The 18,090-nt window shown below is 36.0% G+C and overlaps 1 protein-coding gene across 1 annotated transcript in view; it reads left to right on the plus strand.

Moving 5' to 3' along the window:
• The window catches only part of LOC126249607 (cadherin-87A), a 782,263-nt gene that overhangs the window by 595,151 nt on the left and 169,022 nt on the right, over positions 1 to 18,090 (plus strand). The window contains exons 14-17 of the mRNA XM_049951276.1: positions 3,169 to 3,280; positions 9,976 to 10,131; positions 10,245 to 10,409; positions 15,117 to 15,240. Coding sequence (XP_049807233.1) covers positions 3,169 to 3,280; positions 9,976 to 10,131; positions 10,245 to 10,409; positions 15,117 to 15,240 — 557 coding nt within the window. The remainder of the gene's footprint in view (positions 1 to 3,168; positions 3,281 to 9,975; positions 10,132 to 10,244; positions 10,410 to 15,116; positions 15,241 to 18,090) is intronic.

An 18,090-nucleotide genomic window follows, 5' to 3' on the forward strand; every position in this document is an offset into this window, starting at 1 on the left:
CAGTAATATAGAGCAGATTATGAATAAAAGTAAACTGACTGACCCCAAACAAGTGGCTAGTGCTTTCAACAATTATTTCTCTATTATAACTCAGCAGTTAATAAATACACACATTGACAACAGCCAGCCAGTCACTCAGATCAAAAAATTCATCCAAACACATTTTTCATGAATTGAGTGACACCTGAGGCACTGTCAAGAATCCTAAAAGAACTACCTAATAAGTATTCAGTGGGTGTTGATGAGATACCAGATGCTTTTATAAAAGTTAGAGCAACATTTATTGTGGAACCACTGACAGACATAGCAAATTCATCTTTTGAGGGAGAGGTGTTTGCAAATAACCTAAAAACTGCAAAAGTAACACCTTTGCATAAGAAGGATGCAAAAAGTGTTATTGCTAATTATAGGCCCAGTTTGAGTATTGTCAGGCTTCAGCAAAATTGTGGAAAAAATTTTCCTTACAAAATTAACAGGTTTTTTAAAAATAAAGAGAGGTTGATAAGTGACTCCCAACATGGAAAAGTCAACTCTGACAGCAAATTTTTACCTTCTTAAATGAAGTATTAAAAGCGGGTGATGATAAGCAACATGTATCTGTGATATTTCTGGATCTAAGTAAAGCCTTCAGTGTAATTGATCATGGCATTCTCTTGTGCAAATTAATTAATTACGAAATTAGAGGCCAGTCTGAAAGGTGGCTCCAGTCATACCTCAGTAATCATCAGCAGTTTACAGAAATAAAACACAAAGATAGTGAAACAAAAAATTTCTAGTTTTTACAGTGATGAGGAGAAAAATCAAGTATGGAGTCCCATAAGGGTCAGTTCTGGGACCTGTCATGTTTCTGCTGTATATAAATGACTTGGCTAGTCAAATACATGATGGAACAACTGTACTCTTTGCAGATGAAACTAATATTCTAATTAAATCACAGATTGAGAAAAATCTGCAGGAGGCTGCAATACCAGTTATGCATACCGTAATGCACTGGTTCATGACCAGTAGGCTCATCATAAATTATGAAAAAACTGTGGCACTTAACTTCCACACTGCACAAAACCTACATCCTGCAAAACCTGTTTTCACTATAGAAGGAAAAAATGTGTCGAAAGTCAGTCAAACAAAATTTCTAGGCATTCATGTTCAGGCAGGTCTTAAGAGTAAGGTACACCTAAACAGTTTAAATAAGAGACTGAATTTACTAGCATATGCTGTTAGGATCCTCACTCAGAATACAAGCTGCTCATCAGTGTTGACAATGTACCATTGTAGTATACAGTTGCTACTTATGCAAAGAATAATTTTTTGGGGAATTCCACAAATTCTACAAAAATCCTGTATATCCCTTTTTAAAACTCTCTAAATATTACCACTGCCTTGCTTAAATATAAATTTTCACAAAAGGGAGCATCTTAAAAGAAGGAAAATCTACTCAAACACGACGGTGACATACACACGTATGAAACTAGGGAGAATATGAACCTACACATGAACATGGTAAATACAGACATATGCAAAAGAGGAGTGTATCATACTGGAGTTATGTTATATAACCATTTGCCTTCTTACATAAAATGCATACCAACATTAAATGCATGTAAAATAAAGTAAAACAGTACTTGCTTCACCACAGCTTCTATTCATAATATTGTATCCATTGTGCTTATCATGTCATCTCACTTAATAACTGCTATTGTCACATGTAGAAGCAATGTAGGACACCAACCTACATTATTATGCATTTAGGTAATGTCATAACTAATGAGGAGGTATTGATAGAATTGGGGAGAAGAGGATTTTGTGGCACAACTTGACTAGAAGAAGGGATCGGTTGGTAGGACATGTTCTGAGGCATCCAGGGATCACCAATTTAGCATTGGAGGGCAGCGTGGAGGGTAAAAATCGTAGAGGGAGACCAAGAGATGAATACACTAAGCAGATTCACAAGGATGTAGACTGCAGTAGGTACTGGGAGATGAAGAAGCTTGCACAGGATAGAGTAGCATGGAGGGATGCATCAAACCAGTCTCAGGACTGAAGACCACAACAACAACATAATGTCAACAATATAGTTAAAATGACTACCATGTTGTAAATTAACTAGGTTTACCACTGTACAAACAATGTACTAAAGTGATTCGTGGGCAAATAAATAAAAAATAAATAAATAGATATCTCCTCATTGTTTGTTCATTTGTTTTGCACACAATTAGAGCTGCACACCATACAGTGTAAGCCCATTGTGTACTTTACATCCTTACAGGTATAAATTGCATTTTATAAACAATAAGAATTATGTGATTGTGTAACTTCTGCACTTTTATGCAAACAAAGCAATTACTTTGATGCAAGTGCAGCACACATGCACAAATGTGAAAAATATCTATGTAATTAATGTTGATATTTTGTACTCAATAGAACATTCTTCATCATGGTCAAAGGAAAGAGTTTCCTGTTATTATTGATAAATGTGAAAGATTTTTATGAGCAACAAAAACATGTTTTAAATAAGATGTTCCATAGGTTACACAGTCCTTCAAATATCCTCACTCAGATGGTTCATTCCTTCCAGTTTCTAGGAAATCTAGTAATACGTAAACAACACTATCAATATGAAGTAATACCTGATAAGTATGCAGCACATCTTATGTACAGGCAATATGGATACAACTTTAACTGACTGGCCACTAGGAAAACAACCGTAGTGTACACTTACTTGTGATAGTCTACAGTAGCCTACAGTAGATTTAAAACTCTACTCACTTGACCAGGTGACCATAAACATACTTTTTAGTTGTAAAACTTTCCGAAATGTTACTGACCATAACTGAAGAAGCATCAACTTTTTTCAAACCAGTGCATTTCCTGTTACACATTGACTTGTTTGACGTCCTTGAACATTTTCCTTCATGATAGGAACATAAAAAATAAATGAATTAATGAAGCACATGTGTTGATATGATATGGCAATACTATTTTTGTGTGGTATCTCCTATTGCTTTCTATTGCTGGACAAAAAACAGTAGAATCACTAGAAACATCTGTTTGCATAGGTTTTAAATTTTTGTCATCACCCTGAAGCATTTTAAACAACACAGTTTTATGTAATTATAATCAGCTACAAGCTAGTTCAAATGAATGATGTTCAATTTATTTTATTTACAGATTTATGGTTAATAACCGAACAGGAGTGATAACAGTAGCAGATTGTGCAACTCCTGGTAAGGACCCATGTCTAGATTATGAATCAAGGCATGAGTACTTGCTGACGTACAAGGTAAGATGAATGCGTTCTCTGATTGTGTTGTATGAAAATATGTAAAAAATATTCAGCCCATGATGTATTGTTAAAAGGAGACTATCAATAAGAAATGCTTTCTCTGAAAATTATTTTGAACTATTAGTTCAGGAAGCCACTGAAAGTATAAATTGTTGCAAAAATATACTCGACATCTTAGCAACAAATAACTGTGAGCACATAAGAAGCATTATGACAGATACAAGGATTAATGACCACAAGATCATTGTAATGAGACTGAATACCACAGTACCCAAATGTACCAAAGATAAATGCAAAACACATCTAATAAAAATAAATAAATAAATAAATAAATACAGATAAAAATTCACTTGATGCCTTTCTAAGAGATAGCCTCCATTTGTTCTGAACTAACTATGAAAATGTAGACCAGATGTGGTGTAAATTCAAAGAAATAGTATCAGTAACAATAAAGAGATTCATACCAGATAAATTAATAATTGACAGAACTTACCCCTCCCGATGGTTCACAAAAAATATCAGAACAATGTGGACAAGCAATGGAAAAATTGTGCCAAATTTAAAAGAATGCAAAATCTCCAGATTGGCAAAGTTTTACAGAAGCTCAAAATTTAGTGCAAACTTCAATGTGATATGCAATTTAATAGTTTCCATAACGAAACTTTGTCTTGAAATCTGGCAGAAAATTCAGAGGATTCTGGTCATATGTGAAGTTTACTAGCATAGGAAATGTTACTGATGACAGTGTCACCAAAGCAGAGTTACTAAATACAGATTCCAAAAGTTCTTCACCATATAAGATGAAGTAAATATTCCTGATTTTGAATCAAGAACCACATTAGGTGGTTTTGGTTTATTGTCTGTATTTTCTCTTTGATCTGCACTGAATATGTGAAAGACTTTTTCAGTAACTTTAAAATGTAGCAAGGAAAAAATGTTCAATCGCCATTTGGCATGAGGGATCAATACAACTTAAGGGGATACGGAATCACCTATCCCCGCAATGTTAATATATGCCTACTATAGGGAACATTTTCTCACAAACTACTGGAGACAGAGAGGTAAAAATTTTACTGTATGTGCATTCATATGTTACAACAATACTGAAACAACAGTTTATTGTCAAAGTATTTTCTTACAGAGATATTGTACATTTATTTTTAAGTAAATTTTTTCCATCGCTTTTTACTAGACTATCACCCCTAAGTCTTTTGTAAATCAAGTAATTAAAAAATCGTTGTTTCAGTATGTAATAGGGACCTATGTCACTACGTCATAAAAATTTCAGACTTCTAGGTTGACCAGTACCTGAGATAATGTTCCTAGATGAAGTAAAAAGTAAACTTACGGGAAACGGAGAAAGAAGATTAAAACATTCCTGATCCGTAGCTAATACCCCCTTCACAGTCTTCATAATCATCTTCAAGTCTTCTTTTGGCACCCCTCTGCACCTGTCTTGCTTTTTTCACTAATGTCTTGATTATATTATCAGCATGCCTTAGTCTGTGCTGATCTAAAAAGAACATAGCACGTACCGTACGGGAACCAACACACATACCCAACTTTTGAAGGACCTGGCATTTAGTTATATTTCCAAGATTGAAGGTTGCCACAGCATCATACACACCAAAATGTAGTGTATTCATTCCGACAAACACTGTTTTTGGGAGACGATGCCATATCACACTATTCAAGCACTCGTTGGGGTTCTGCGTTTTTCCGTGAAGACTTCTGTCAGCCAGATCTCTGAAAATGGGCTTTATTTCTGCCATGATGGCTGATGGTAGACTGTGGTGGTGAATGTATTTCTCTCCTGTTGTTAGTCCCCTATTGTATTTACACCAGCTGTTTTCACCTTTGGGGCACAAACCATGTTGTGGATGCTCATCCGTGGATGCGGTGTGGAAATATAAAGCCCATATAGCTCTCCTCATTTCTTCAAGATTGCCTGTATTTTGCCTGATTGCAAGGCCATAGCAGTTCTGAATGTGGTCTATTATGGAATCAGTCAATCTTCCTCTGCCATCCAAGGTTTTCCCATCATCTAGTTTTTTCCCTTTCATAACTGATTTTAACCTTCTCAGCCTGGCACCCATTCTCTTCTGCACATGTCCTATACATTCAAGTTTGCTTATATTTACACTGTTCCCATATGGTTTGCTTTCCAAAACTTCTTTGAATGCTTTAGAGTCACCATCTCCCAGATATTTGACATAGCGAACATTATACCACTGTGAAGAGCGATGAAAAATTTTCTTCACCCCAGCAACCTCCATGCCACCACTACTACCATAATAATTAGCAATACAGTCATCACTGTGTTCATTTTTCAGCCTGCCTGTGCACCTACAGTATTTAGACATTATTGCAACATCAATAACCTTGCCAGTATCAACACTAGTTGCTGTTACAACACCATTGTTGGAGGTGTGGCCCCTTTTCTGCCACGTGCCATCAAACGCCACTGTGAGGTCACGACTGCCGTCATTTTCTTCCACTGCTTCTTCCACAGCAACCTGCATTGACTTCTGTGCTACATCTTCAACTGCAGATCCTAGTACATAATTGTAAGCTTCAAACTTTGAAGGTGCACTTGGAAGATTTAGAACACCACATAGCATATCACCAGCTGCTTTGCCCTTACCAATTGCTCGCAATCCATAAACTAACCTAATATTTACACTATAAAGTTCAGTTTTCTTGTATCCATTATTTACAGTTACTGAAACCGAACTTGGAAACTTACAGCTGTATTTACAAACACTGCATATTAAATTAAACTGGGCAGCCAGGCCAACATGGGATTCTACTTTCAGAGAAACGTTTCCATGACATTTTTTGCAGCACAAACTGTTTTCAAGAGCTTCACACAATATATTCGTATCAATGAGTTCAAAAACTTCATTCCCTCTATCAAGTAAATTATATTTCTCTTCCAAATCTCTTAGTTTTTTATGAGAAGCACTGTTTTCATTTGGTGTAAGTTCGTTCGGCAAATCAGTAATAAGTGGATTCACATTTTCCAACAGTGATGATGATGAACTGCTTTGCTTTGCTAATGAATCATTATTTCTTTTCTTTTGCCAGTTCACACGCTTTTTAAATACTTTTGCTTTAGCTCTAGGCATTTTCACTGCGAAAAATGAAGCACTAAATACGAAATAACTCAACAACAACTACTTTCTTATATCACACTGTTTACAAAACAGTCCCGCCACAAAGTCAAAGAGTAACTTGAGGAAACCAGAGAGAAACATTTTCGGGCAACTAGTGTATAAATAGTCGCTGGAAACCGGGATATTTGAATTCATGTCACTTTAAAGGTACTGCCAAAAAGTTCATGGTCAGCCACGAGAGACGTGTATAACTAAAGCGCAATACCCGATCTCACAAATATATAAAAATAAAATAGTTATAATTGTAGTAGAGCTATGTATGATACGTCATTTTAAAGAGGAAACATGGCAGAATATAATACGCCAATAAAAAAAAATTCGATTTTTTAACCCAAAATCCGATTCCGTATCCCCTTAAGGCCATAGAAAATATTAGATTAGAAACCTCTAGAAACCAGAAGTTTCTTCACTTGAAGTGAGAGGAGGATAGGATTAAAGCTGCATGAAATGAGACTAAACACGAATTAGAGCCTTAGGTAGGAAAAGTAAATGCCAATTATTAACATTAAAAAATGCACCAAAATTTCTGAAAACAGGTACTAGCCAAATAGAGAAAGCTAAATAATTGAAATTCCTTGGGAGATAAACCAAGAAAATAGTTTGGAAAAAATAGCTGTAGAAAAAAAGGATACATAAAATGGGAAGGCATATGGAATAACTACACTACAATCTTTACTATAAAAAATTAAAAACTAAACTCTGCCCAAACAGGCCATGAAGGTCCAATGGTACCGACCGGCCTCCGTGTCATCCTCAGCCCACAGGTGTCACTGGATGCCATTATATGATGGGCATGTGGTCAGCACACCACTCTCCCGGCCATATGTCAGTTAACGAGACCAGAGCTGCTACTTCTCAATCAAGTAGCTCATCAGTTTGCCTCACAAGGGCTGAGTGCAACCCGTTTGCCAACAGCACTCGGCATGTAGGATGGTCACCCATGCATGTTCTAGCCCGGCCTGACAGCACTTAACTTCGGTGATCTGAGGGGAACAGGTGTTACCACTGCTGCAAGGCCATTGGCTTACAATAAAAAAATGCCCATTTGTAAATGTAAAAATAAGGTATTACAGGATGGTAGTGAAGCCAGAGTGTCTATATGCAAGTGAATGTCTGGCATTGAACTATAATTTAGATAAATTAGAAATATTGGAAAAAAACAATTAGGAAAATGAAGAAACTAATAGAGGTTGATAATTAAGAAATGATGATGAAATTTATCGAATCAGAAAATATATCAGAAGTAATGGGAAAAAGACAACTGGTATTTTGTGAACATTTATATTGAATGCAGGACAGTAGATACAATAAATCAACCAAAAAGAACTTCAAATATTTTTTGAATAAAAAGTCAGCTTCAAGTTTGATCCATGAAATAAAAAGGGACTTGGAAAAAAATATAATAGCTGAATAAACAACTCACAGAGAAGTGTTTAGGGAAAAAGTATTAAATGTGGAACAACTACAAATTAGGTGAGTGTAAAAAACCAGTCTGAAGTGCTCAAAAGACAGGAAGAAAAAAATGTAGTGAACAGATCGAAGATAACTGAAAGAAAAGAAAAGAACAGTGAATAAGGAACTGATATTCACACTTAGTCGTTAGTTGGCCCAACCGAGAAGAAAACAAATACACACCTCATATGAGGACGACCACTGTAAGGTCTGTTATTCACATTTCCCATCTCTGTGTACTTTCTCCATGCCTCAGACACACCACTTTGAATGACATGTAACCGATCAGCAGCATTTTGCCATGTATGACTTACTGAAAGTAAAGTCCCTATCCTGACTCTGTCAAAGTGTTGTATGCCTGTAAGTGCCATGTTATGGCAGTGCTGAACACAAACTGAATGAAACTGTTGTTGATACTGGACTGCTCATGCTGTGCCACTGCAGCAGTGGTCTGTTTACGTGTCTGGCCTGGGAAATGGCCACAAAGCATGCCAGTGGTAACCACCATAGAGTATATGAGCTCTAACTGGATAAAGCATGAAGTGCCTAGGTCAATGATACTTCTGGTATTGTAGACAACATTTTACGATAGCATTGTAAACATTTGTTGAGCAATGTATATCTGTCACTGCTGTCTCTCGTAACTTGCCACTAATGTCCACCAACAATCATACATTTTAACACTTCCATGGGTCATGGGTAATACACTTACCACTAACTGTATTTCCTTACTGCATTCATTTGGGTAGGTCATATCACCACTGTGTGCTCCTGGCAGGCAGCGGCAGACCACTGCAACAGCTGTAGTTTCTGTTTGTTGTGAAATATAGCCTTTTTTGTTGTGAAATGTCTCCTGTGCCTTTCAGGGTCCTTGAGAAATATACATACCATCAAATAATGTTGTTTTAAAGTGCAGTGGAAAGTATGCCTATCACCAAAGTAATTTTCCTGTGAGACTTGGGAGCTATACTTACTACAAAACTAGTATTTGTTTTGTGGTCTGCATAAAGCTTACTTAGTTGTTTTATTGCATCATGGGAATATACCTTGCCATCTGTGGATGTGGCTGACATCTTGTGGTAGCATGTAGTACTAGGTGTATAAAAACTGCTACAGTAATCAGTTTCTGTTTGTTGTGAGATCACTACTGTTGTCACTTTTGAAATCAGAACACATTGCTCTGTTTCTACAGTTTGTACTCTTGTGACCTGTATCAGCTCATTTCCAGGTGCTAAATATTTTTTTAACAAAGCAAAATAAAAACACCAAGTGTCATATTTTTTTTATTTTTTCACTTGTAATGGCAACTGATAGCAGCTCACAAATGGGCAATGGGAAGTACATTTACCTCTGTAGTTTAACGGCTCACAAAAGGTGAGAGGGAACTATAATTACCACTATAGCTTTGTTTCTAAATCAGAAACACAAAATCATCAAAAATTACATATAGTCAATTGATTATGATTCTAATGTGGTACAAAAAAAATTAACTTCACTGAGCCAGTACAGATTAACTTTTTTTTAAATTGAAAAGTTTGTCAAGCACTGTAATTTTATAGCTTAGTACTCCCCTGATTTATCTCTAACCTTGTAATTTACATTGAAATCTCTTCTTCTAGGTCCAAGGAATGTATATGTAACTTGCAGAAATGCAAAGAATTAGGTTCTCATTAGACTGTGGTGTTGAGCATCAAATGGATGACTTAGATTTATATTTATCAGTTGTAAAAAACTGATGTAATCACTTTCGATGGCATATTTGAAAAGCTTTCAAAATTTATCAGCAGTTTCATTGACTTGAGTGATTATTACTTTGCTAGAGATGGAGGTGTAAGTCAAGTTACAGTGTTAGGATTTGAAACAGTTAAATAACAGTTACTTGGATGCATGGAGACAGTTTGAAATATGATTTTCATCACTTTTGAATTAAAAGTTTTCCTTTTCAAAAAAAATCAATCATAATTATTGCAGGATTAAAGTTTTGTAACTTTACTCACAATTAATACATCATTCATATATTTGTCCAAATGTTGTAACACATAAAATAAATAAATTATTTTTTAGGCAACAGATGACAATGGAGAGGGCCATACCACAGCTGTTCCAGTCAGAATCCTACTCATTGACAGCAATGACAATGCACCACAGTTTACAAATAATAATTATCTTGTTGCCATTGATGAAGGCGCCAGTAATTTTGAACCACCACTGCAAGTTCAGGTACAGTAAAGCATGTAACAACAAAATAAAACCCAATACGAAATGAGAATTCTGTATCATCCACTATTGATGACTGTAAATTTAAAGTAAATGAAAAATATTGCTTGTTTCAGGCAAGAGACACCGATGTAACTTCTGAGATAACATACTCAATAGTAGAAGGAAATGTTAAGAACCTGTTTGAAATTAATCCTCATACAGGAGAAATTACAGTTCGTGCAGCTAGTGGCCTTGACATGACCAATGTTACAAGTGATGTAATTACATTAACAGTACAGGTACGGCAGATTAAACATTTTTCTTTTAGTATATCTTAATTATTACAACCAGCTGGTGTACATTAGGTAATTATTATGTGAGGGAAATGGACTAAGAATTGACATAATTTTGTGCTAATTGTTGAAAGGAATGGTGCAAGTAAGAGATATCAAATGCACATACATTCCTTCATCTTAGTTTAAAACTAGGGGATCATTCAGACAAATTCAAGTAAATCCATAGACAAATGTGTCAGATATTGTTGCCTGAGATATGGGTGAGTTAATAGCTCAGATCAGTAATGTAACAGTGAGTTGAATAGGTTAGGTAATTTGTTAAAGAGCTCCTGTAATTTGCAGCAAATGTCACAAGCTTTGTCAATTATCTTAGTAAAGTAGATGGTTATTATAAATTTTGCAGCCTTCAATTTGAAGATAAATTCAAATGGCAAGCTTGTAAGTGCTTAGCTGGGTTGACAATCCATTTAGTCATCTTCGTCATGTGCTATAGGCAACAAATTTGTGTGTTCACTGCCTGAACCTAAACTAGACTGAAACAGGGTGTTAGTGCTGAATGGCTGTTTATACTCAAGTTTGACACCCGACTACCCACTATGTATTTTGGTGCCCATTTTAATTCAGTGACCACATCTGTGTACCACAGAACTATATCCCTTTGATATTTTTGACTTGGGCAAGTGAAGTGGTAGTAAAGTCTGAATAAAAAAGAGTGAACAATCTCAAATTTGCTCAAACAGACATCACCATCCTTGTGTTTCATGCTATAGGAAGGATGTTGAGAAACCTTATAATCATGGCTGGAGAGTTCATTTTAAGGAAGTCTCTCTGTCAGTCAGGAATGGGAAAGAGCTGTATGCTTTATGGACTAAATCCAACAGTTCTAAACAATAAATGTACACAGTGGGGTATCAAACTTGGGTCTAAGTATCAATGTGATGACAACAATACTGAACAATATGATTGAGGTACATGGAGTGGATTCACATAAGACAATAAATCACAGTGACTCATCTCTCTGGTATATTAATCCAATTAAGCATTGTATTACTGGAAAGATTTGAAGGATCACTGCCCATATCCTAAAAAAATATTTTTATCGGGTAACCCACATTCATTAAGTGCTACAATACACAGATAAATCACCAGCACACTCCAAATTCTGTTACATCACTATGACCTTTAAGCCAAATGATAATCATCGGTATTTAACTCAAAGATAGACACAATGAAAAAGACTGCTAAAATAATTAAGATTTCTGTTTTAGTCCTTCTGAAATAGAAAACACAGACACATTCACACAAAGTGTACTTCTGTAAATGTGTGTTTTGTATTTGGGAAGAAGGACTGTGCTTGTTTCAATGTGTTTGTGTTTTGTATTTTGGAAGAAGGACTTTGTCCAAAAGCTTAATTAATTTAGCGATCTTTTTCATTTTTTCTCTCTGTGGCTCAGTGCCTCCTCTCTGTGGTGAATAGCAATCTGTCCTATCCCATTCCAAACTTCACATTGTTTGAGCTCATCAGTATTTAATTTACACACACTTCAAAAATTAATGCACAGTAGTTGCTAACACTTACAGCTGTGGAATCATTTACCTGAAAGCATCCACAAAACTACGTTTAATTTTGGAGCTTTATAGACTATGATGCCTCAAAGAGTTATCCTTTCTGTACTTGTTATCAAAGCCAACAGAACACCAGTACATCAAACAGCTCAAGTAATTTGATTACCGTACAGCTGTTCTTTATTGGTCGATGACATCAAGTTTGACTTTGAATTTTAATAGCATTAAAGTAGCTGGTGGTCAAACTTGGGTTACCTTTGCTTTCAAACAGTGTGATGCAGTTTTGCTAGAAACTGCAAGTTTGCAAAGGATGCCTTCTTGATGTGCCATGGCCTGCAGAACTGTAGTGTTACATTATTCACTTTGAGGGAAAGCTTCTGTAATTGATAGTGGTGACAAATCATTTTGTATTAATTCTTGGAATATATATAACTTGAATGTTAATGACTTTCTATAAAAAGATTTTTTATTATTTTATGATGTTACAGAATTTTGTTTTGTTGATCATTTAATCAATATATCAATGTGTGTTAAATGAAGAAAAGCATTGAAAAGCTTTTATTATGGTTATGGGTAGCAGCACACAAGAAATCAGTCATTAGAATATTATGTATAAAAATAAAATTGTCTACCTGCTTTGATATCCATAAAGGCCTAAACTATCAATTGCACTAGAAAACCTCAGAAATTGCAAACAGAATATTACTCAGGATAAAACTGTAATAATCTGTACAGCATTAGTCAATATTGCCATGAGCTGTGCTGCATGCAGTATGGTGCAGCAGTTAACATTGCTGGCTGGCATGCTATGAGTTGCCAGTTCAAACCTGACCACAATCTATTTGTGTTTTTAGTATTTATCATTTCTTGGAGCCTCTCAAAGTTTATGTTTGTAATGTTTGTATGTTCTGAAATGTTTAATGTTTGTATAAACAGTAGCACTCTGCTCTCAGGAATTCACCTGTTTTATCTGTACATTAGAATTTGTAACAAACATGCTTTCAGTGCTGATTGTTCTACTTCATTGATGATCCTGCTGTCAGATTTTGACTTCATAGTGGTTGCCATGTGACAATATTTCTGCTTAGTATAGTTCCATAATATATTGCTAATTTGAGTCACACACATAATGCTACAGCTGCTGGCTGATATTTCATAACAAAATAATTTGCATCTAATTTTAAAATTTTCATTTGTTGGGTAAAAGTCTATGCAAGTGTAATGAATTTAAAATAAAAGTATTTTCATTGGAGAATTAGTAGCCTTATTTTACACAACAGTCTTAGTAAATAAATAATATTCTACAGTAGTGTCATCAGTTCATGCCAAGGGTATAAGTGTGTTAATCATTGCAGCTTGGTCTTTGTTTCCATAAATTGACTTCCACACTCACACCATGCACAGTAGCTAAGATCACTACTCAACCTAAGTCAAACCAAACCAATCAAAATGGCATGGTTGCTAATGCAGTCATTTTTGTTTTGGATGAGTGTATTTCAAACCTTTATGTGGCCATCCTACTATTAGTTTTCTGCTATTTCCATAAATCATTTCAAGTGAATACTGAGAGGGTGCTTAAGAATTGCAATTGTCCATTTCTTTCCTCGCCCCTTTGTGATCTGAGTGTGTGTTCCATCTCTAATTACCTTGATAACAATATTATGTCAGACTGTAATATTACATCCGTGCACACACCAGCCTGGCAGCAACAGTAAGAGTGAGTACCTATAAGTGTGTACTCTGAAGAAGGATGTTACTTTGACCACAGGGATATAACAATCAACACTTGTTTAAATGCTTATCTACTTCTTGTACCCTCTGTTAAATAGTGACGAGTTGCCTTTTCTCAGGTCATTGTTTATATTCCATCCTGATTTGATCATAAACATAGTAATATAGATTGTGCATTTTTTCAGTTTCCTTAACACATGTCAATGAGAGATCAGTAGGTTAGATTAACTGTTGGAACAGTAGACCCAAAGTGAGGAGAGCTTTGTGGGTGTGGAATATGAGCATAACATAATTCTTAGGCTATTGCAGCCTAGCATCAATTAAAGAAGAATTGCAAAACTTACTTACACAGATCATATTGGTACACTGAAACTGTGCTGAAGTCAGTTATCACTTAGTAAAATTCATTTTATGTGATATCTACAGTTAATAATAAGTATGTTTTGGTTCTACTATCAAATTCATGAGTGGAGTAGAGGGATTTGGCACCAATAAACCATTTAGTCTCCTCTGAAACAGTACTTTATTTGTACATAATTTTTTGTGGTTGCTGGTGAATTATTCAACGTGTGAGTTACTGGATAATGGGCACCTTTCTGGCTAAAGTGAATGATATTAAATCTTTGTGAAGACTGTTCTTATTCTTGACATTGATTCAATGAACTGAGCTATTGCTTTGAGAGAGCTTGTATTACTTACGGCAAACTTAATTAAGGAATAAATGTTCTGACAATCAGTTGGTATTATACCCAGTTCTTCAAACAGGCTGCACAAGACACTCTTGAATTCATACTACAAGGAATTAACATTATGTGCTTTTGGAACAAGAAAACTTCAGTTTGATGTGATGAGTTATCCCAAAATATGATACCATATGAGAGCATGGAATGAACATAAGCAAAGTATGCCAATTTTAAAAAAATTTATATTCAACATTTGCATTGTGAATAGAGATTTATTAAAACAATGGAATCTCCTGGTTGGATATCAATAATATTAGATAAAGGATAGATTTCTACTCACTGTAAGAATGATGCGTTAAGCTGCAGACAGGCACAATGAAATGTTCATGTGTGTGTGAGGTTTGCTTGCTTGTGTGAATGTGTATTGGTGTGTGTTTTCTTTGCTGAAGAAGGCTTTGGCCAAAAGCTATAATGTGTACCAGTCTATTTGTTGTGCCTATCCACAACTCAACAGGTCATCTTTATGGTGAGTAGCATCTATCCTTTCCTAATATTACAAATTTATTCAACTGTTTCAGCAGTTCTGTTATATGATCCCCAAGTTTTAATTCTAGGGTTTCATTTGGGAAATCTCTTCTACCTGCTTATCCTCATATGTTATTCATGTGTCAAAATATGTGTGTGATTAGTTATGATGTATTAAGCAATTATGACAAATTATGTATTTCAGGCTAGTGACGGAGTATTTGCAAATACAGCGACAGTGCGTATTACAGTTCGTGATGTAAACAACAATAGCCCAGTGTTTGAGAGGGAGAGTTATGTTGCTTCAATACAGGAAGATTCCCCCATAGGTAAGAATACAAATTATGTATGTACATACAGAAATCCATTTACATGTTTCACTTCTCATATCTCAAAAACTATCGGTTCTTTTTTCTATCAGATCTTGTCTCACCCAATCCTCGTTATATTTCCTTCAAAACTTTCTGTCTACAGTACAATTCTTTTTTCATTTTCAAATGAAGTGATGAATTACAACAATATGGAAAGAACAGATTGCTACTCACCACACAAAGCTTTCACTGAGTTGCATACAAGCACGGTGAAAAGAATACTAGAAATATTCAGCTTTTGGACAAAGTCCTTCCTCAGATGTAGAAAACACACACACATTCACATAAGCTCAACTCACACACACACACACACACACACACACACACACACACATGACCCCTGTCATATCCTGCATAACTGCGACTGTAATTGAGCAGCAGTCTAGTTGGGGTGGGTAGTGGAGGTACAGAAGGGGTGTGGGGCAGAGAAGGGGAGGGATAACAGTGTAATTGTGGGAGCAGATGCTACTGATGCCTGTGGGAGTGTGCAGAAATGCGGTGGGACCAGTATAGGACTGTTAGGAGCAGCATCAGGAGGTTGTACTTGGGGTTGAGGATGAGAAGAGAGAAGTAGAGAATGGAGCGTGTGTTTGGAGGATACAAGTCATGTGTAGTACTATAGTGGGCGTGGGGAAAGGGATAGGAAGGTGGAGGACAAGGGACAGCAAAAAGTGAGGCCAGAAGGGGTGAGGAGTTATTTCATTAAATTTGAAATAGTTGCAGTCTTCATTGACAGTTTGTAAAAAACTAAATTATTTATTTCATTAGAGTCATTTATTTTTCACCATGATGCTAAAAAAATTATAAAATTGAAATAGATGCATCATGAAGGAGTTATGCAAATGGTTCAAATTGATATTCATACAGTTATTGAGGGAAAATACAAAATCATAAACTTTGGCAGCTGATAGATGAATGTGTGATGGTCCAGTGCAATTTCACCACATAGGTGGTAAGGATAATAAACAGGGGACATGTTGATATGAAGGCATAACGTCTTTGTGAATTTCATTCCGTGTACTCAGTTGGACAGTAATCACATCTCGCAGACAAGTGCATGAACAATATACACAGATATCAGCATTTGAGAGGCTATGTAGCTGGGCCCAAAAAGCCAGTCGGAGTAATTGACAAATTGTTCAACATTTGAATAGGAACGATGCCACTATTCAACAAAGTTGACAGGGATGGGTGTAACATGACTGAACACAGCATCAAGAAAGAAGCGGTTGACCTACAGAGATGAGAGGATGTGAGGATCAAGCAGTCATCAGTGAGTTACTCAGAGTGAGTCTGACATGCGAACTGGAGCTTCAGTGACCACAAGGACCATTAATAGGTAGCTCACAGAAATGGGGCTGAGATCATGGCACCTTTTGCTCTGACTACCATTCACCTTTGTACACCAACAAGCCCATTTGCAATGTTGTTGGGCACATTTGGCCTGGACTGTCATTGACTGAGTAGAATTGTCTTCAGTGATGAGTTCCACTATGAAGTGAGTCCTGATGACCTGTGAAGACATGTCTGGAGATGCCTGACAACCAGGAGTGATAGTTTGGGTGCCATTTCATTTCATATTAAGACTCGTCCACACACTGCAAGAGTTTCTACTGCTTGGCTTTGCGCTTGCAAAAGCCTACCTTGGCCAGCAAAGTCACCAGATCTCTCCCCAACTGAGAACGTTTGAAGTATTATGGGGAGGGCCTTCCAGCAAGCTTGGGATTTTGATGATGTAACACACCAAATGGACAGAATTTGGCACAATATCCCTCAGGATAACACCCAATAACTCATCTATCAATGCCAAGCTGAATAACTCATTGCATAAGGCATGAGGACCAACACATTATTGACTTCTTCAAGTTGTGAAGGCCTTTCTTACTTGATATCACAAGTATGATTGTATCTGAATCATTGAGAACCATAAGGTTTTAGAGCACACCATTGTCAAATGGAAGATAGTTACATGTGTGCATTCTCTTGACATCTGTTGATTTATGGTGAACCAGCTATAGTTTTCAGAACCCGTACTTGATATCACAAGTATGATTGTAACTGAATTATTGAGAACCATAAGGTTTTAAAGCACACCATTGTCAAATGGAAGACAGTAACATGTATGTGTTCTCTTGACATCTGTTGATTTATGGTGAACCACATATAGTTTTCAGAACCCATAAATGTGTTACCATCCTCACTACCAAACCAGAAGTTGATGTTCATGGTAACAATGTTCATTTCAGTTATTTTACAATGATGAAGTTTTCAATAGGTTGTCATAAACTGTTGTTGAAAGTAGCATATTCTTCAATGGAGTCATGGGAGGCCACCATTCTCTTTAAGTCGCCGTGAGGGAGACCACAATTTGTTATTTCCCCACAGTTTTAGACGCCTTGCAAATTCTAGTGCCCAAATACATAGTTGGAAGGCAAACTTCAACTTGGAAACATAAAATTGTATCAAAACTACTAGATCAAGCTTGAATACATAGACTTAACAAAATTAGTAGATTTCATGCCTGAAGTGAATGGACAGTTTTATCTGAAACCAGAGAATCTGCTTAATAAAAATTATGGTAATGAGGACCATGAAGTGTTGAGATACGTCATAATGTGTAAGTGGTACATGTAGCATCTCTTCTTTATGTTCTGGTTTTAGTTTCACATTAATTACAAACCACACAACAGTCAAAAAGACACTATTGCCACTAGCCTACACATGAAAATTTTGTGGATTAACATTAATAATAGTAATCCTAAATATTAATTTAAGTTTCATAACATAACTTGGGTACATTATTCTTTT

Source organism: Schistocerca nitens, chromosome 1 (assembly GCF_023898315.1).
Source record: "Schistocerca nitens isolate TAMUIC-IGC-003100 chromosome 1, iqSchNite1.1, whole genome shotgun sequence".
Taxonomy (NCBI): domain Eukaryota; kingdom Metazoa; phylum Arthropoda; class Insecta; order Orthoptera; family Acrididae; genus Schistocerca; species Schistocerca nitens.